Here is a 20,632-nt window from a genome sequence, read left to right as displayed (position 1 = left end):
GCACGTTTTGTCATTCTTTACTTTTCCTTCATGCTTAAGTTATTCCCATCTTAAACACAGACAAACGAACAAACAAAAAAACAAAAGGACTTTTCTCTTTTTTAGTTTGACCCTATGTTTTTTTTCTTGATACACAACTGTGTACCTTGAAAGAATAGTCTGCAGCCCTTGCCTTCCCGTGTAGATTTTCCATTCTTTGGGCTGTTAGGCTTCCATTTCCGCTATTCCATTGAAGGTGCTTTATGAAAGTCACTGGTTCCCTAGTTGCCAAATCTCATAACCTCTCTAGGCCTCATTTTACTTGATGTTTCAAAGACAGTTAATGCTGACCACTTCCTTCATGAAAACTTCCTTTGTTTTTTGGGATACTACTGTCCTAATTTTCTTACCTCTAGTAAATTCCTTCTTACTCTCCTCTTTTGCCCCTCTTCCTCTGCCCACCTCTTCAATGCTCATACTCTCTGACCTTACCTCCCTCCCTCTCAGTAGTCTCACTCATCTGCACGGTTTTCATTATGTATACGGAGGTGATTCTGAAATCTGAATCTTCCCCATAAATCCCTGTTTTGAGACCAGATCCATATAACATAGTCCTCATAACAGGCCTAGAAAATAGTAATGTTTTTCACATTTATGGGTGAGGAAATTGAAGCTAAGGGATATTTGTAACCCATTTGTGATCAAGCAGTCAGTGGAAGAGGCAGGACTTGAAGTTCTTTCTAAAATTAGGTGTTTATAATATGCCATTAATCAAACATCTCCATCCGGCTGACAGATGTATTAAATACATCGTATCCCATACCAAATGCCATCCTATAACTGTTCTCACTACACCGCCCCCCACCCCCCCCCAAAAAAAAAGAACACCAAGAGAGAGAATTTGGAAACCTATATTATCAATCTCCGTGAATGGCATTCTTTTTTCCAGTTATCCAAGCCAGAATGTATATTGGGAATTGACATAGACTTCCTCCTGTCAGTCCATCTTACAGAACTGTCTGGCCCAAGGGAGCATCAATTCCTTGGTATTCTCTTTTTTTTAACATGACTTGTAATCATTCCCTCCTTTTTACTTCTGCTGTCATAATTGAGAACTTCATATCGACCTGGATTGCTATTACAGTTACATTGCTTCCCATTGTCAAGCCATTGCTTCCCAAGTTATGTGAGCCGAAGAATCAAGGTTGTTTTTTAATTTTTAACCTGTAGCATAAATTTTGTAGCATTTAAAAAATGAATCATTTTTTAATGATGAAAGACATCATTAAAAAAGACATGCAAATTATAAGCTTCATTTTTTAAATGATTAAATTTGGCAGACATAAAATTATTGACAGATTGCTATAAAACTTTTTTTTTTAACATTTATTTATTTTTGATATAGAGAGACAGAGGAGGAGAGGAGAGGGAGGGGAGGGGCAGAGAGAGAGGGATACACAAAATCCGAAGTAGGCTCCAGGCTCTGAGCTGTCAGCACAGAGCCCGATGCGGGGCTTCAACTCACAAACCACAAGATCATGACCTGAGCCAAAGTCGGACGCTCAACCGATTGAACGACCCAGGCGCCCCAGATTGCTATAAAACTTTTTAAATATTAGTTGTCCACATGTATCCTGTCACAGGTAGATAACAGTTTGTGGATTGACACTGATTCACAGACAACATAGGAGAGCACCAGTTCATGGTATCTAATGAAAAGAAATGTCTTCAGTTTTCTTAGATTATTACCACATGGGCCTACATTGTTTAAAACTGAAAAATTTCAACTAGGACATTCTTTGTTTTTTGCTTATAGATAGCATGTATATGTGGATTTAAGAGGTTTTAGAAAATTTCCTGTTTCTATAGGATTCCTTCTTCCTATACAAATAACATCCCATTAGAGCAATGAGTAATCATGTTACATTGTATACAATTTAAGGTTAAGATCGAAGTACTGACGAAAGAATCCAAAGCAGCATTTTCTTAAATGGGCTTGAAGTACAATCTTCATGGGTTACCTATTAACAAGAGTGATTTCCCCTGGTTTGGTGTATTTAACTTGATACTGTACACATATGCAAAAGTCTGCCACCAATGTGCAGTAAATTATACCAGAGGAGGTGATGTATTCCAGTTCTAAAAGATTAAAATTCTACACAAGTATTAATCTTCATGGGTGATAAATAATAAAAGTAACTTATTTGGATTTGGCAGGTGTCTGACAATCCGTATCAAAAGATTTGAAGTAAATGAAATGCAAACAGGAGATGCTAAAATGGTTACACAGTAGAATACCCTGGGCTTTAAACAAGGCTTTGCTGAGGAATCAAAACACATAAAAAACAAAGTTCTAAGGGGGTATGGATTCAGGAATGGGTGTGCTCTAAATATAACTGAGATTATACCTAGAATTAGTTTAGAAATTCATTAAATAAAACCATACTGTGCAGACCTCGTTGTCTACATCACATCTCACACAGAACAAAACACACGGGCAAATGTTAAGACAACATACTTTTCTCTTATGAGGTTAAAAAAAAAAAAAAAACAAAGTCAGTAAAAGCCTTTTAGACATCTTGAAAAAACAAATTAAGCAACTACTCTTCAGCATATGCCAGGACTAAAAACTACCACAGAAAATTTCTAACCATTACGAGTTCATTAAGAGTTAAAAAAAAATTAAGTTCAACTATAGCAATATTTGCTCTGATAATGAAGTAGATGATGCCCAAACACAACCATCAGAACAAAACAAAACTTTGTCATGAGAAGTAGGGGCACTATCTGACGTTTAAGAGATTAAATTCCTAAAGCGGTATGTTATATAATCACTCTTCTTCCATTTCTAGGTCATTCACAGGAGGTGGAAAAATGGCAGCTTGCTAAACCCACACCTAGAATGTAACCAAAAGTTTTATTCAAAGAAAAATTTTTTTAAGTTTATTTATTTTGAGAGATAAAGAGAGCATGGGCGTGAATGGGGCAGGGGCAGAGGGGGGGGGGGGGATCCCAAGTGGCTCCACACTGTCAGCACACAGCTGGACATGGGACTTGACCTCAGGGACCATGAGCTGAAATCAAGAGTTGGGTGCTTAACCAACTGACCCACCCAGGTGCCCCGGGAAATTAGTATTTAGTCTCAGCTGCCTTTTTTTGTTACTAGCCTGCTTATTTAGCTTTCTTATTTCATGACTGTGGTATACTTTTATTTATGCTTAAGTTTCTAATGGATGATAAAAGAAAATTATAAGCATCTTATTTAATTCAGTAGCTCCATGATGGAAATAAGCCTTAGTGTTAAAAGAATTCTTAGTTTAAATGTGGTTTTGCTTGTAGACATTTTATTATGAGATTTTTTTTTTTTTCTAACTCTGCCTTGTCCTTGTGTTTTGGTTGTTTAGATCTGCTTCAGCTCCCCAGGAATATGATTGAAAACAGCATGTTTGAGGAAGAACCAGATGTGGTGGATTTAGCCAAAGAGCCCTGTTTACATCCTCTAGAGCCTGATGAGGTGGAATATGAGCCCCGGGGTTCAAGACTGCTGGTGCGGGGTCTTGGTGAGCATGAGATGGATGAGGACGAAGAGGATTATGAGTCATCTGCAAAACTGCTGGGCATGTCCTTCATGAACAGAAGCTCAGGCCTTCGGAACAGTGCAACTGGCTACAGGCCGAGCCCAGATGGGACTTGTTCGGTACCCTCTGCGAGGACCATGGCGATCTGTGTTTTTCTTATTGTGGTTGCCGTTTCTATAATCATGGTGATTTATTTACTACCCAGATGTACTTTTACCAAAGAAGGCTGCCATAAAAAAAACCAATCAATGGGACTAATTCAGCCAGTTGCGACAAATGGAAAGTTGTTTCCGTGGGCACAAGTCAGGCTTCCCACCGCCATTATGCCACTACGCTATGAACTTAACCTACACCCAAACCTAACCTCGATGACATTCAGGGGTTCTGTGACAATTTCACTTCAGGCTCTTCAGGCCACGTGGAATATCGTTCTTCACAGTACAGGCCATAATATTTCAAGAGTGACCTTTATGTCAGCAGTTTCAAGCCAAGAAAAACAAGTTGAGGTCTTGGAATACCCATTTCATGAACAAATTGCAATTGTTGCCCCTGAAGCTCTTCTTGAAGGACACAATTATACCTTGAAGATAGAGTATTCGGCAAATATATCTACTTCTTACTGTGGGTTCTATGGAATCTCCTATACAGATGAAAGTAATGAGAAAAAGTATGTAGCCCTCTTAAATGGTTCTACTTCTTTGCTCTGTGAAGACTTCTTTAATGTGGATTCCTTTGCCCATACCAGATATGTTAACTGGAATTTTTTTTTTAATTTAGGAGGTTATGTGCAAAATAGAATGGTGATTTGGAAGCATCTACTATTTCTTTTTTAGTCAAAGCCTTGAGCACCTATCATGCTCATATATGTCATATATTATGTTAGGAGTGGGATATGCTGATGGAAGGAAATTGATAAAGATTTTTATCAGTTACATTCTCTATCACCACAACTTAAGTTATTCTGAGCTTTTCGTATCTTAGATGAATGTAGTTTTCAGTCCCTTAACAATATCTCAATGGGAATCAAAGAAGAAAAGAAGAGTATGGATAATTCTTTAAGATCTATTTTCCTAATGTGCAGAACTTTTAGGGGGTGCTTATTGAGATGGAGAAAGAGGGCAGGAAGAACTGTTGTATGCTTACATATATCATTTTTAGTGTCCTTAATATTTGCTGTTCATTAAAAAAAGTCACTCTATTTTGGATTTCTGATGGAATTTAAAAAAATCTAGGACAGACTTAATTTAGTTTAAAAAAAGTGACTTAAAAGTATTCTCGCTATTTATGTATTTTACACTTTAATCTTATTATTCATAGAATGTTTCTGGAATTTGAGTTTCTAGAAAGATGCAGTGCGCACTGTATACAGGTTATTCATAAGTAGCAATAATACCATTTCTCTGGTGTACACAAAGTCCTTAATAGATGCGCTTAATTTTGCTGGCGCATTCCCTCATATTACTTTGTATACCAGTTTGTGAATTACTGAAGCTGGCCATTTGGCAAATGTATGTTTATGTATTGAGAAAAATAGAAATGAATATTTTAAATCTAAAGGAACTTGTTTGATCCTTCTTAAATGAAGAAAGAAAAAACAAGATCTGTACAGCTATTCAGATAAATAATTTTTTTCTCGGGGTGCCTGGGTGGCTCAGTCGGTTAAGTGACTGACTTCAGCTCAGGTCATGATCTCACAGTTCGTGAGTTTGAGCCCTGCATTGGGCTCTGTGCTGACAGCTCAGAGCCTGGAGCCTGCTTCGGATTCTGTGTCTCCCTCTCTCTCTGACCCTCCCCTGTTCATGCTCTCTCTCTGTGTCTAAAAAACAAAAATAAACATTAAAAACAAATTTTAAAAAATAATAATTTTTTTCTCTTTGCCTTTACTTAAAAAATGGCATGCTGGCTCTTGCATGAGATCTAACGTTAAAAGCAAATTTGTAATTATACTGGCAGCCCATGGCTTCTTGGCTTTACTTCTCCTTTTATAATCTTCATCAGCTCTAAGAATTAGAGGATATACGTAAAAACAATGCAAACACACCTTTAAGACAAATCCAGTAGTCACCTCTTTGAATCATTATTGCTCTTGGAGTCCCTTGAGTCTACTCCTACTGTATAATGGAAGGAATAAATGTATGACAAAGAAAGCTGATTTTGGGTATGGTCACTTGTTGACTCTTGCCACGGGCTAGATTGAGTTGTGGAAAATTCTAGAAAAATAGAGAAGACAATCCCTTAAAAATAAAAAATAGAATGCTTTTAACAAGTGTTTTTAAAATGTTTATTTATTTATTTTTGAAACAGAGGAGAGAGAGAAAGTGTGAGCTGGGGAGGGGCAGAGAGAGGGAGAGAGAGAATCCCAAGCATGCCCCACACTGTCATTGTAGAGCCCGACATGGGACTCTGTCTCACAAACCATGAGATCATGACCAGAGCTGAAATCAAGAGTTGGATACTTAACTGACAGAGCCACCCAGGTGCCCCAATAAGTGTTTTTAAATCTATTAAAACAAATTAGTTTGTAAAACTCTGCTGTTATAGAAAGTATATAAATCTGTTAACCTGACTGCTTCAGCCAAATGAGTGTCCCACATAATTATATATCTTCATGGAAGATAAATTTGAGAAGATTATTTATGCCTTTCAAGGTGTCTGAAAACTTGAATTCAAAACAATTTTTTGCCTTTCTCCAAATTTTGCATAGTTTTGCATAGTTCTGTTAGAGAAATTTTTTGTACCCCCTCCACCAAGTATAATAAGAATAATTAAATAAGTAGATAAAAGAATTAGGGATATATTCCTTATTGATAGGGAAATCAGAGTATATGTAAATATCAACCATGTATTTGTGGTAAGGGAACTTTACCTACGTTATTTAAGAGGGGAAATGGCCAGTGACCTTGGAGTTTAGTCTAGAAGTTGTTGATGATATACTTAAGATTCTAGATAATAAACTGATGCTGAAAGAACTAGTAAACAATTTAGGATAGGGATGTGTTTTCTTTGTCCTTCAGTCTCTCAATGCCTTTTTTTGAACACTTCAAACATCTTCTTAACTGGCTTCTAATCTTATCACTGCTTTCCCCTCCTCTTGCCACCATCTTCCACACTGCTGCTAGACTCATACTTCTAGAGTACAGATCTAACCATATTGGTCTTTGGTTTGAGAGCCTTCACACTTCCTCTTTTCTGATAAGATTTAGTTCAAGATTCTTCCAGCTCTGGCCCTTGTTTTATCTCATAGCCCTCACCTGCTACAATAAGCTTCATGTGCACTTTCCTGAATTCCAGTGATAATAATAGCCCATATTTACTGAGAACTCAAGTGCTAGAAACTGTTTGAAGCATTTTATATGTTTAATCTTTTATCCTGTCAAACCCATTAAGAGGTGGATGTTAATATTTTATTCATTTTACAGATAAAAAAGCAGAGCATAAATAATATGGTTATCAGGTAGGAGGGGGGAACTCAAACTCAAACTCATTTTAACCCCATTCTTAACCCCACTATGATGTACTGCCTCCCTAGTTCACACTACCCATTGTTCATTTATTTACCTATTGTTATTCCCAGTGGTTAGAATTCTCTTATGTGAAGCCTGGCTAATTCATGATTGTCTTCAGCACTACTGGAGGTAGTGCTCAAACTGCAGCTAATATTTCTGAAAGCAAAGGAAGTCACTAATGAAAGAATAAGCTTCAAGGTATTCAGCATAGATAAGATAGATTATAAGTATCCTGAAGCAGCAGCCTTCTCAAAGAGACTTATGTAAAATAGTTAATAGTGCATCTCTTTCAAAAATAACTTAAGATTGTCTTTGCCTCAGAACATTATGATCCAGTTTTTATCCAAAGTGATCGTCTAAATAGACTTTTTATATGAATGGTATAGATATCATTAAACTTTATCCCCTGGTCCCTTGTGGCCCTCTTTCACAATTTTCTATTAACTAGGTAAGAATTGGGGAATGGAGTGAAGAAATTGAATATTAGCAACATAGCATGTTTAAATTGTTTCATATATGTTGATTGCTATCTTTCATGTAGTTTACTCGATAGAAACAGTTATTTTGGCAAATTCTTATCAGGAAAACACAATATTGAGTGTGGATGAGGAGTTATGACTGTCTAGCATTTATAATAAACATCTATGTTGGCAATTGTGGCATACAAGTAGTTTTTATTTTGAATAGTCTTATTTGATTCTAACAAGACCCCTAGGTGTTTGGCAGAGGATCCTACTCAGTCCTAATTTAATAAATAAGGAGGGCGCGGGGTGGCTTAGTAGGTTAAGGGTCCAACTTCAGCTCAGGTCATCATGATCTTGCGGTCTGTGAGTTTGAGCCTTCCATCGGGCTCTGTGCTGACAGCTCAGAGCCTGGAGCCTGCTTTGGATTCTGTGTCTCCCTCTCTCTCTCCCTCCCTCCCTCACTCACACTCTGTCTCTGTCTCTCAGAAATGACTAAATGTCAAAAATATTTTTTTTAAATAAGGAAATTGAGGTGTGTATTACTGATTTGCCTGAACTCCTATGGCTGGTAAAGTGCAGGGTTTGGGTCTTCTTACTTCAAATCCCACACTCTTTTCTGTCTGTCTTTTAAAAGTGGAAACTAAGCCCTAAGCAAGCTAGGCCATCTTGTCCAGGGTGGTGGTTGTATATGTGCCATATTGACCAGTACCTGAAATATGCACAACAGGGCCACACTTGCCCTGATTATTCTATGGCCATGTTTGGATGATTTCCCCAATGCAGATCTGTTTTATTCCTCTGTTTAATTAGAAATCTGATTTTCTCCTCTTTTTTTATGCTTTTCTCTCAGTTTTTTAAAAAGTTTATTTGTGTATTTATTTTGAGAGAGAAAGAGAGCATGTGTAAGTGGGGTAGGGGCAGAGAGAGAGGGAGAGAGAGAATCCCAAGCAGACTCTGCACTTTCAGCGCAGAGCCAGATGTGGGACTCAAGTTCACTAACAGTGAGATTATGACCTGAGCCTAAATCAAGAGTCAGACGCTTACCTGACTGAGCCACCCAGGCACCCTCTCCCAACTTTTAATGTAAGACTTCCATATGAGTTAAATTCTCGAATGTTATTGCTGTTCTGTAGGAGAGGGAGGAAGTTTTTTTTATTCATTTCTGAAAAGCTTGAAGGAAACAAACATACTATAGAGTAGCTAGTTTTTTTAGTCTTCATGAAAGTTTAAGTAGTAAGTTTAAGGTTTAATGTTGTGAAGCCAGGGTCTGTACAGGTGATTAATGGCAATTAATGACCACCCTTCATAGTGATCATCCATCTGAAACCTTTTTAAGACCAGTTGTAGGCTACCTTTGTGGCTTCATCTCCAGCCATCTTGGACAGCCACCTCCTGTCCCTGAGTATCCATCACTGTCTTTCCTTGTGCTTTCTACTCTTTCTAGAGTATACTTTCTTCCCTTCTCTACCTTTTCAAATATTCTTCATTTTTTAAAATTCTCTTCAAAAGTTTGTCACCAGTTTCCATATAGTATCTCAACTGCCAGTCAGAATTTGTTTCCTATCCTTTATTTCCACTGCTTTGTTTTCAATATTAATGACATGATTTGCAGCCTGCAGGTTTCTGTTCATCATATAACCTAGGTCTCTCCCAGTTGATTGCAGATCCTTTGATGACTGGGATTATACCATGTTTATCTTAGTATCACTAGTACTTGGCAGGATACCTTGAATAGTAGGTGCTCAATAACTACTGGATGAATTTGCATTTGTTTTAGGTACTTTGCAGCAACTCAGTTTGAACCCCTGGCAGCAAGATCTGCTTTTCCTTGTTTTGATGAACCAGGATTTAAAGCCACATTTATCATCAGGATCATAAGGGATGAGCAATATACTGCTTTATCAAATATGCCTAAGGTACTGTTCTGTTCCTTAATGTAAAATCCTTGAGTGGGTCTCTTTCTTTGTTATAAATATTTGAATTCCTCTTTGTGATACTGTTGAGAATGAGTAAAATCATGTATATTCTTATCCTTTCTTAAAATACTTAAATAGAAGTTAAAATATATGTTAGAATTAATTGAGAAGTCAGCTCAAGGAGCACTTGAAGAAAGAGTAAGGCCTGCTCAATATGCATTGTGTGGGCAGGAAATATGAAGTATGTGCTGTATATGAAAGGTATGCAAATACTAATACTATATGAACTAGTACTAAAAATCACAGTGATGTTTTCTGAGACTTGATGAATTTGCTGTTCTAAATAGTGGTGCATGATAATGTTGAATCATGATTGACCTTGGTGTTTTATTGGTTATTGAAAAATCAGTATTCTAACGTGGAGGCTTAACAAGAACGTAAACCTCTTTCTTGGATGTAAATTCTGTGTGGGAGGCAATGGGGACAAAACCAAGCAGAATTGTTTTTATGCTAGACAGAACTTAGGGTTGTTTTTTTTTTTTTTCATGACACCTGAGTGGCCATGTGGAATCTGATGGGAGCCTCTCAGAACCCATGTGGCTAGGGGAGAGGAGTAGCCACGTCTAACAGACTGTGGAGTCAACCTTTGTAGGCAGGCGAGGATGTGATCTGTCCTTCAATAGGGACATCACTTCAGCAGCTCCAGTCCTAGCCCTACTCTTCACCTTAATCTTCCTCTAAAAGAGGTGAGATGCCTACTTGCCTAGTATCCCCAAACATATCTTAATTCATGGTCAGAAAATCTTGGAAGGCTTCTCTAATCTTGTGTCTACTACATACTGCATAGTGACTTACCACCTTTGATCCCACTAAGCCTTCTTGGGGTCATCACCATGGTACTTTAATTTTTTTTTTTAATGTTTATTTTTGAGACAGAGACAGAGCATGAGTGGGGGAGGGGCAGAGAGAGAGAGGGAGACACAGAATCCGAAGCAGGCTCCAGTCTCTGAGCTGCCAGCACAGATCCCAAGCAGGTCATGATCTCACAAACCGTGAGATCATGACCTGAGCCAAAGTTGGACGCTCAACCGACTGAGCCACCCAGGGCACCCCAACATGGTACTTTAAAAGCTGTTTCAGATCTTTCAGAGGAATATTCTAACTGTAGCTCCTTCTTCTGTGTTTGTAGCAGTAGAGTGGAACGCTCCTATGTCATAAGGAAGGATTTTGGTTTTGATGGTATTTTAAAAGGAAGAAACAGAACCACTGTTATTTATCTTCTCTAAGTTATGTTTATTTAAAACCGTCTTTTGAAACTAAAAATTCCTTAAAGATTTTCACTGTATTCAGTGTATTTTTTCTTTTTTCTTTTAGAGAGAGAGAGAGAGCAAGCAGGGGAGAGAGCCAGAGAGAGGGAGGGAGAGAGAGAGGGAGAGAGAGAATCTTAAGCAGGCTCCACGCTTACTGCCAAGCCTGACACAGGGCTCTATCCCACAACCCTAAGGTCATGACCTGAGGTGAGATCAAGAGTTGGATGCTCAACCAACTGAACTACCCAGGCACCCCTACTCAGTATATTTTCATGATAAGCGATGACAGAACAGAATAAGAGGAAAGGTCATTCTCTGTTTGGAGAAAGAGTCATGTTCTCTTATGCTGAGAAATTAAAATATGTCAACATCTTCACTACTCATTTTGTATTTGAATTTTTAATTTCTTAGTTTATTAAGTCATTTATTACCATAATTACAGAACTGTTATCATTTCCCATTGCTTGTAGAATTCATCAATCATTATGGAAGATGGACTTGTTCAGGATGAGTTTTCTGAGAGTGTGAAAATGAGCACTTACCTGGTTGCATTCATTGTTGGGGAGATGAAGAACCTGAGTCAGGACGTAAATGGAACCCTGGTATGTTGTTTTGGTAATTGTCTCAAAAGCCTGTTTCACAAGAGGTTAAAAGGAATTCTTTGATGATTTCTGGAAATGGAAAACAAGCTTTTGGATCACAACTCTGACATTTTATGCCAGAAATGTTACTTTTTGCTTATATTTAGTTTTGTTAATTGAATACCTAAAAGTCAATAATATTCAAGTTTTCTTTAATTATGTTTCTAAAAGAGAATTCCAGTAAGACAATATATGTATAACAAAGATTCTATAACTGTGCTGTACAATATGGTGGTTATTGGCTTTATGTGGTTTTTAACATTTAAATTAATTAAAATTAGATGACAGCATCATGGTTGAATAAGGTATCCCTCATTCATGTCCTCCCATGCCAACAACAATAATTTGACATCCAGCCATGGACAAAAATGCCTTTGTGGAAGCTGTGGGATCCAGCACTGAATGCCAAATGACCTGGGAGGCCTCTTTTGCACCTATGCATCAGGTACTAGGCATACAGACCTTGGTCCTGGCTGTGGGCCCTGTGAAACATCTCTTAGCCCTCTTGGCTATGGTGTGGGAGCACCTGAAAATACTGTCTTAGACAGTAACACCTGGAGAAAATAGCCTTTGTGGAAGTCCACATTTCTAGCCAAAAAGTTCAGCACTCCGTTGGAGAAAAAAAGAAATACAAGTTTGGATGCATTGGTGAGGGCAGTTAGATAAGACTGGAGGAGGTGACTGCCATGTCAAATGTGAAGACATTAACACGAAACTTCAAAGAACATGAAAAGTCCAGAAAATATGACAACACCAAAGGATCACAAACATCTTCCAGTAAACAATCTCAAAGACATGGAGATCTGCAATTTTCCCATTAAAGAACTCAAAATAACTGTTTTAAGGAAACTTAATGAACTACAAGAAAACACAAAAAGACAATTCAGTGGAATCAAGAAGCAATACATGAACAAAATGAGAAGTTTTAACAAAGAAATCATAAAAAGAAACTAAAGAAATTCAGGGGCTGAAAAATACAATGAATGGAATGAAAAAAAAGAGCACTAAAGAACATCAACATCAGAATGGATCAAGCAGACAAAGAATTTGTGAGTTAGAAGACAGGAAAGTTGGTATTATCCATCCAGAGAACAAATAAAAATGTAAGAAAAGAATGAAGCAAGCCTATGTGATTTATGGGACACCATCAAAGAAACAATTTGTGAATTACTGGAGTTCCAGAAGAAGAACAGAGGAAGAAGGGGGCAGAAAGCTTATTCAAAGAAGTAATGGCTGACAGCTACCCAAATGTGGGGAGAAATTTGAATAATCAAGTTCATGAAACTCACAAGTTACTGAACAAACGGCTTGAAGAGGTTTCTTCTGAGACATGTTATAGTAAAACTGTCAAAAATCAGAGAATCTTAAAAGCAGCAAAAGGAAAGAAGATTGTAACTTAAAAGGGATAAGTCTGTCAGTGGATTCCTCAGCAGAAACCGTAGCAACCAGAAGGGAGTCAGATGAATTAAAGTGCTGAAAGAAACAACTGCCAATCAAAAAATACTCTTGCCTGACAAGGTTTTCCTACAGAAATGAAGGAGAGATAAAGACTTTCCTAGACAAAAGTTGAGGGAGTTCTTTACCCCCTTAAAAAATGCTGAAAGGAGTGCTTCCAGGTGAAATGAAAGGACACTAATTAGTAATATGAAAATATGTGAAAATACACAACACAGTGGTAAAGGTAAGTATATAGCCAAATTCAGAATACTCTTAATACTCTAATATGGTGGTGTATGCATCCTGTAGAATGCATAAAAAGCAGTTCCAAGAGTGATGTTTAAAGCAGTAAATGCCTATATTAAGAAAAAAGAAAGATCTCAAATAAACAACCCGACCTTATACCTCAAGGAAATCAAAAAAGAACAAACTAAACCCAAAGTTAGCAGAAGGAAGGAAATAACAAAGATGAGAGCAGAAATAAGTAAAAGAGAGGAACGCCTGGGCGGCTCAGTGAGTTAAGCCTCCAACTCTTGGTTTTATTTCAAGTCATGAGGTCATAGTTTTTGAGTTTGAGCCCGTGCTGGGTACTGCACTGACAGCTCAGATTCTGCTTGGAATTCTCTCTCCCTCTCTACCCCGCCTTCATTCGTGCCCCCCTCTCTCCAAAATAAACTTGAAAATTAAAAAAAAAAATAAAAGATACCAGGAAAAACAATAGAAAATATCAATGAAACTAGAGCTGGGTTTTGTTTTGTTTTGAAAGATAAACAACGATAACAGACCTTTAGCTGGACTAAGAAAAAGTAAGAGTCAAATCAGAAATGAAAGAGACAATTCTGTTGCACAGAAATATAAAGGAACATAAGAGACTACTATGAACAATTATAGGCCGACAAATTGGGTAACCTAGAAGAAATTGATAAATTCCTAGAAACATACAATCTAGCAAGAATGAATCATGAAGACATTAAAAAATCTGATCAATATTGAGTAAAGAGATTGAATCAGTAATCAAAACCTCCCAACAAAGAAAGCCCAGGATCAGATGATTTCTCTGGTGAATTCTACCAAACATTAAAGAAAAATTAATTCCAATCCTCAAGCACTCTGAAAAATTGAAGAGGGAATACTGCCAGATTTGTTTTATGAGGTTCACATTCCCCTCCTATTAAAGCCAGATAAGGACATTACCAGAAAAGAAAACTATAGGCCAGTGTCCCTGATGAATATAGATGCAGTAGATGTCTCTGCATAAAATCCTTAAAAAAATGTTAACAAGTTGAATTCAACAGCACATTAAAAAGATCATACACCATGATCAAGAGGGCTTTATCACTGGGATACAAAGATGGTTCAACATATGCAAATCAGTAAATGTGATACATCATATTAATAGAATGAAAGATAAATAGCACATGATCATCTCAATAGCTACAGAAAAAAGCATTTGACAAAGTATAACTTACTTTCCTGATAAAAACTGTAAACAGGGGCCCCTAGGTGGCTCAGTCAATTAAGCGTCTGACTTTGGCTCAGGTCATGATCTCATGGGTCATGAATTTGAGCCCCACATTGTGCTCTGTGCTGACTGACAGCTCAGAGCCTGTTTAGGATTCATTCTCTCTCTCTCTCTCTCTCTCTCTCTCTCTCTCTCTCTCTCTCTGTCTTCCTCCCTCCCCCCTCCCCCCCCCAAATGAATAAACATAAAAAAAAAACCCTCTAACAAATTAGGTATAGAAGGGCATACTTCAACAAAATAAAGGTCATATATGGCAAGTCCACAGTTAACATCATACTTAACAGTGAAAGATTGAAAGCCTTTCTCTTAAGATCAGGAACAAGAAAAGGGGCCTACTTTCACCACTCTTAATTAAAATAGTACTTGAAATCTCAGCTTGTGCACTTAGGCAAGTAAAAAGAAATAGAAGGCATCCAAATCAGAATGGAAGAAGTGAAATTGTCTTTGTTTGCAAATGATATGATCTTATGTATACAAAATCCTAAAGACTCCACCAAAAAACTTTTAAAACTAATCAGTGAATTTAGTAAAGTTGCAGGATACAAAATCAGCATAAAGAAGCCAGTTGCATTACTATACACTAACAATGAAATATCTGAAAAAGAAATAAAGTTATCTCATTCTCAATAGCATCAAAAACAATAAAATGCTTAGGAATAAATTTAACCAAGGAGGTGAAAGATCCGTATAGTAAAAACTATAAGATTTTGATGAACAAAATTGAAGAAGACACACATAAATGGAAAGGTATCTGATGTTCATGGATCAGAAATATTAATATTATTAAAATGTCCATACTACTCAAAGCCATTTGTAGATTCAATGCTATTCCTATAAAAATTTCAATGGTATTTTTCACAGAAATAGAAAAAAAAATTACTAAAATATGTGTGGAACTACAGAAGACATTGAATAACCAGAGCAATCTTGAGAAACAACAAAGCTAGAGATATGACATTTCCAAATTTCAAACTGTACTACAAAGCTATAGTAATCAAAACAGTATGTATACTAATTAAGAGAGTATGATGCTAGAATAAAAATAGACACATAGACCGAGGAACAGAATTATGAGCCCAGAGGAAAAAAATGCATGAATAGGCAACTAATATTTGACAAGATAGCCAGGAATATGTGGTGGAGAAAGGATTATCTTCATTATAATGGTGCTGGGAAAATTGGATAATCATATGTATAACAATAAATTGGACGCTTATCTTACACCACTCACAAAAATTAACTAAACATTTTAAACACTTTAATGTAAGGTCTGAAACTGTAAGGCTCCAAGAAGAAAAGATAGGAAAGGAGCTCCTTGACATTGGTCTTGGTAATGATTTCTTGTATATGACACCAAAAGTACAAGCAACAAATGCAAAAATTAGTTAGTGGGACTACATCAAACTAAAGAGCTTCTGCACAGAAAAAAATAAAAAAATGCAAAGACAACCTAAAGAATGGGAGCAAGTATTTGCAAATCATATATCTATTAAGGTATTAATATCCACAATATATATAAGGAACTCATATGACTCATTAGCAAAAAGATATATAAGCAGTCTGATTTAAAAATAGAGGAACTGAACAGACATTTCCCCAAAGAAGACATACAAGTGGCTATACAAGTACGTGAAAAGGTACTCAACATCACCAATCACAAGGGAAATAAAAATAAAAATAAAAACCTCAATGAGATATCCCACACCTGTTAGAATGACTGTCATTAAAAAGGCTAGAGTTAACAAGTGTTGGTGAAGATGTGGAGAAAAGGGAACCTTGTGCACTCTTGGTGGGATGTAAACTGATAAAGCCACTGTGGAAAACAGTATGAAGTTTCCTCAAAAAAATAAAAACAGAACTACCATATGATCCAGCAATCCCACTTATAGATATATAGCTGAAGGAAATGTAATCCAGATCTCAAAGAGATATCTGACTCCCATGTCAGTTGTAGGATTATTCATAATAGTCAAAATATGGAAACAGCCTAAGTGTCTGTCTGAAGATGAATGGATAAAGAAGGTGTGGTATAAATTACTGTAGATTATTATTCAGCCATGAGAAAGAAGGAAATCCTGCCACTTGCAACAACATGGATGGACCTTGAGGGCATTATGTGAAATGACTAAGTCAGAGAAAGACAAAGACTATATATATTATCTCACTTAGATGAGGAATCTAAGAAAGCTGAACTCTTAGACACTAGAATGGTGGTTGCCAGGATCTGAGGGTTGGGGGAAATAGGGAAATGTTGGTCAAAGGGTGTAAACTTGGAATTTTAAGAGAAGTTTGGGAATCTGGTGGATAGCATGGTGATTGTAGTTAATAATACTGTATTATATGTTTGAAAGCTGCTAAGAGACTGGATCTTGGAAGTTCTCACTACAAAAAAGAAATGGTAATTATGTGAGATGATAGATGTGTTAACTAATATTACTGTGGTAATCATTTCACAACATATAAATGTATCAAAGCAACACATTGCACACCCTAAACTTTCACAGTGTTATATTAATTATATTATTAAAGCTGCAAAAAAATTAATTCAAATTTAAATTCACTTTCTCAGTCCCAGTAACCATTTTTGGTGTTCTTACAGCTAGTGGTTACCATATTGGATTTTACAGATACTGAATATTCCCATCAATTCAGAAAATTTTATTGGGCCACACTAAATCTAAAACATTATGAATACTAAAGAGATAGTGTAAAAATGTAGTTAGAAGAAAAATTCCATGTTTTAGAATTAATTTAGTCTTCCTTTTTTAAAAAGCAAGTCTAGATTGAGTTTTCTTCATCTTATTGAGTGAGATTGTTTAAGGGTCTTGTATATCTGTAATTCATAAAAATTTATTATTCTAATTATGCTCCTCTGCTTTTCTTTGTCATTAGTCCATGTATATAAGTGATTATTTGTTTAGATTTTATGCTTGGATTTCACAGTAAAGACCTAGTTAGCAAATATTTTCATATAGTGAACAATATAGAAGGAGAAAAGAGTCTTTTTCAAGAAGCTAAAAGGGATTATTCTTCATGATAGAAATATAATTATTTATTTTTCCTTATTTCGATCACCCCAGGGAATATTTTATACCCATTGAACAGGTTCAGTAGGATTTGGTTTACCTTTCTAGACTGAAGAGCTTTATTTTGATCACGGTATATTTAGATATTGCTAATTAAAAAGGCTATACTCATTTTGTTACAAAAGATTATCATGTCTCCTCCATAATGCTTAGAGGCAAAGGCAGAGATAAGGATTATCTGGCTTTTCACCAACAATAATACTATATGCCATTATGCCCAACAGTAAAGAATGGACAACTATTGACGAGGTTTAAATGTCCAAGGGTAAGTGTAGTCTACATAGTGACTAAGTGCTCAAATAATTTACTTACCTTTGGCTTGAAAGAGGTTTTTTTCAGGTCTAAACCAAAAAACTTTTCAGAGTCCGTTGAAAAGGATATTGAGAGTGGTTTAAATCTGATAAAATTCAATTAATTTTCTTCAAGTGTTGCACCACAGATTTAGGCGTTGATTCACATGTTGCAGCCTGGATAAATCTAAAAGACTCAATCTAGGAGAGTCAGATTTGCTTCAAGACCCAGCTGACTACCATCCTCTCCTTGAAGCAGCTCATTCTTTCCCCAGCTGGGATTAATCATTCCCTCTGTGATCTTTCATAGCACTTGAATTACATCTCTGTTGTAGTTATCACACTCTTTGATATAAAACCCCCAGCACTTTTTATTGTATCCCAAAATGTATGCAGTCTTGGCTTTTTCTTTCCCCTGTGTCCCTCCCGCTCTCCCTCCTTCTTCCTGCCTATAGGATTACATTCAAGTTCATCAGTGTGATATTCGGGATGCCCTTATAAATCCATCTGTATTTCTAATTGCTCCAGTATGGATTCTTCCGTATAGCCAAGCTGAATTATTCACTGCTCAAATGCTCAGGTTTATAACTTATTCTCACATAGAGAGAGGAGGATGGGGAAAAGGGAGAGAGGGAAAGAGATTGATTGAGACTGAGATTGAGAGAGAGGATTTTGGGGTGGCTGTTTTTTTCTTTTTCTTTTAATTTACATGTATTAGGAAGCAGCATGGTTAAACATGGACTCTGGAGTCCCACTTCTACAGCTTACTAGAATGTACTCTTGGGCAGATTACTCTGTAATCCTGTCTAAACCTTACCTTCTACAAATCTAGTACTGTCTCGCCTATATTAGCCTGCCCTCTCAAGGATTCAATTGTAAACTTTTTGTAAAGCATTTAGTACCTGGTAGATAGTAATACACACACACACACACACACACACACACACACACACACACATACAAATTACACTCTTTTTTATCCATTTGCAAACATATTGTGAACTTTCTTTCATGTCTGTAAATATAAAATATAACTTAAAAAAAATTTTTTTTTTACATTTTATTTATTTTTGATAGACAGAGGCAGAGCACAAGTGGGGGAGGGGCAGAGAGAGAGGGAGACACAGAATCCGAAGCAGGCTCCAGGCTCCAAGCTGTCAGCACAGAGCCCAACTCAGGACTCGGACTCACAAACCGCGAGATCATGACCTGAGCTGAAGTTGGACGCTTAACTGAGCCACCCAGGTGCCCCTAAAATATAACTTTTAATGCTACCCAACACCCACGTATTTCAAAATGCATTTTGGAAAAATTAATGTTATACAAATAAACAATCGTTTTATTAATTTTCTCTCTTTTTATTAGGATGAGGGAAGAATCTAACATGCATGGAGCTATGCATTAATATATGCGTTAATCCCATATTGTTGATGAAGAAATAGTGTGTCAGAGAGGTTAAGAGAGGCCCAAGATTACGTAGTAAGTGATAGTCAGGATTGTACTGTCCACTGCAATATGCTTTTGCTCACACCAAATGACACAAATAACTTCTGTATACATGGTGACCAGAAATTTAGGCTTGAAATCTAACACAAGATTTGTGTCACACTAAAATGTTGTAATCTTTAGGATGGATGCTGTTTTGTAGTATTTGACATTTCATAAGATTCACAAGGCCTATTTCACAAGATTCAGGGATAAGGCAGTAGGGCTTTACTAATGTCCGTCTCACCAAACAACTAAAAATGTCACAGTTGACTGTAGATTATTAAACATGCCCTCTTTAGTGATAAAGACTACTATGTTGTTGAAGTTTTTTCAAAAAAGAGGAACATTTGTTTTTATCATTTATGTCTATTCTTCAGTGTTCCTTACCCTCTGTGTTCAGTAATGCCAGAATTACCTAAAAATTTCTAGGCTGGTTTTAAAAGACACTGCTTTGTTTATCTTGAGGTTTTTGTTTTGTTTTTGCCATTGCCTGATGTTGTTTTTCACCATAGACAGGTCTAATCTGTAGAATCAGAGTGTAGTGGTGGTTAGTTGGATGTGGATACCATGCCTATCATTCAAACAGAACCTTCAATGGTATTATCCAGGTGAAGTTACAATTTCGATTTATTCATATTCAGTCAGGAACATGACCTAGTTATGAGTTACCACGAACAACATCTACCTCAAGTATCTCTTCACCAGGCAAGGACGTTGTATGTAATTCACATTATTCTCCTAAAGTCCCATCTCATTATTTATTCTGAATAGACTTGAGACTGGTATGTGTGTGTGGGTTTTTTTGTGTTTTTGTTTTGTTTTATTTCATTTTGTTTTCTTTTAGGAATTTATACTTTTGTGTGTGAAGCTTTCTGTTTAGGAAAGCTCATTTTTTCAGGAAGCTTAATATCAAAATTCTAGTATTTTCTGTATTTATAAATCTTGCAGGCCATGTTGTCCTTTTTTGGGGGTGAGGTTTTATTCTATTTTCTTCTTTTATCTAGGTTTTTCTTTTTACTAAATTAAGAAATAGATTAAGTTAAACTTAATAAATCTTCAGTCTTAACCCTTTTCTTTGATATTTGGTCAAGAATCTTTACAGTTGTGTCTTTTAGAAATCTCCCCAAGGTCTTAGCAAGAAATCTTGCAAGAAAAGTTTTAACTTGTAAGTGTTACAGTCTGAGTGCCAGTTGACTTCTATTTAACAGTGTTTAGAGTTCTCTTATCAAGCCCAGAATACTGGTCAATACGCTTGATTTTTTGTTGAACTAGGTTGTTTTCTCTGTTTCTTAATGCTTCTGTTGCTCTTAAAACAAGCTGGACAATAATTACAATGACCAGATTATTTATCTCTAGTGAGAACTCATAGTATGTCTTCTTTTGAGGGGTGGGGGGAAGAAGAAGTAGAAGGAAAG

At 36.6% G+C, this 20,632-nt stretch overlaps 1 protein-coding gene across 3 annotated transcripts in view; it reads left to right on the top strand.

Annotated features, from left to right (window-relative positions):
• Positions 1-20,632, top strand: part of LNPEP (leucyl and cystinyl aminopeptidase) — an 88,513-nt gene that overhangs the window by 32,379 nt on the left and 35,502 nt on the right. For all 3 annotated transcript variants that reach the window (XM_053907188.1, XM_053907189.1, XM_019428864.2), the window contains 3 exons: positions 3,384-4,224; positions 9,305-9,443; positions 11,224-11,355. In XM_053907188.1, coding sequence (XP_053763163.1) covers positions 3,384-4,224; positions 9,305-9,443; positions 11,224-11,355 — 1,112 coding nt within the window. The remainder of the gene's footprint in view (positions 1-3,383; positions 4,225-9,304; positions 9,444-11,223; positions 11,356-20,632) is intronic.

The sequence above is a fragment of the Panthera pardus genome, unplaced genomic scaffold (assembly GCF_024362965.1).
Source record: "Panthera pardus isolate Hobbes unplaced genomic scaffold, ASM2436296v1 HiC_scaffold_2, whole genome shotgun sequence".
NCBI classification, from domain to species: domain Eukaryota; kingdom Metazoa; phylum Chordata; class Mammalia; order Carnivora; family Felidae; genus Panthera; species Panthera pardus.
The sequence above is the reverse complement of the archived record's forward strand: the minus strand, read 5'-3'. Positions and strand labels throughout refer to the sequence as shown.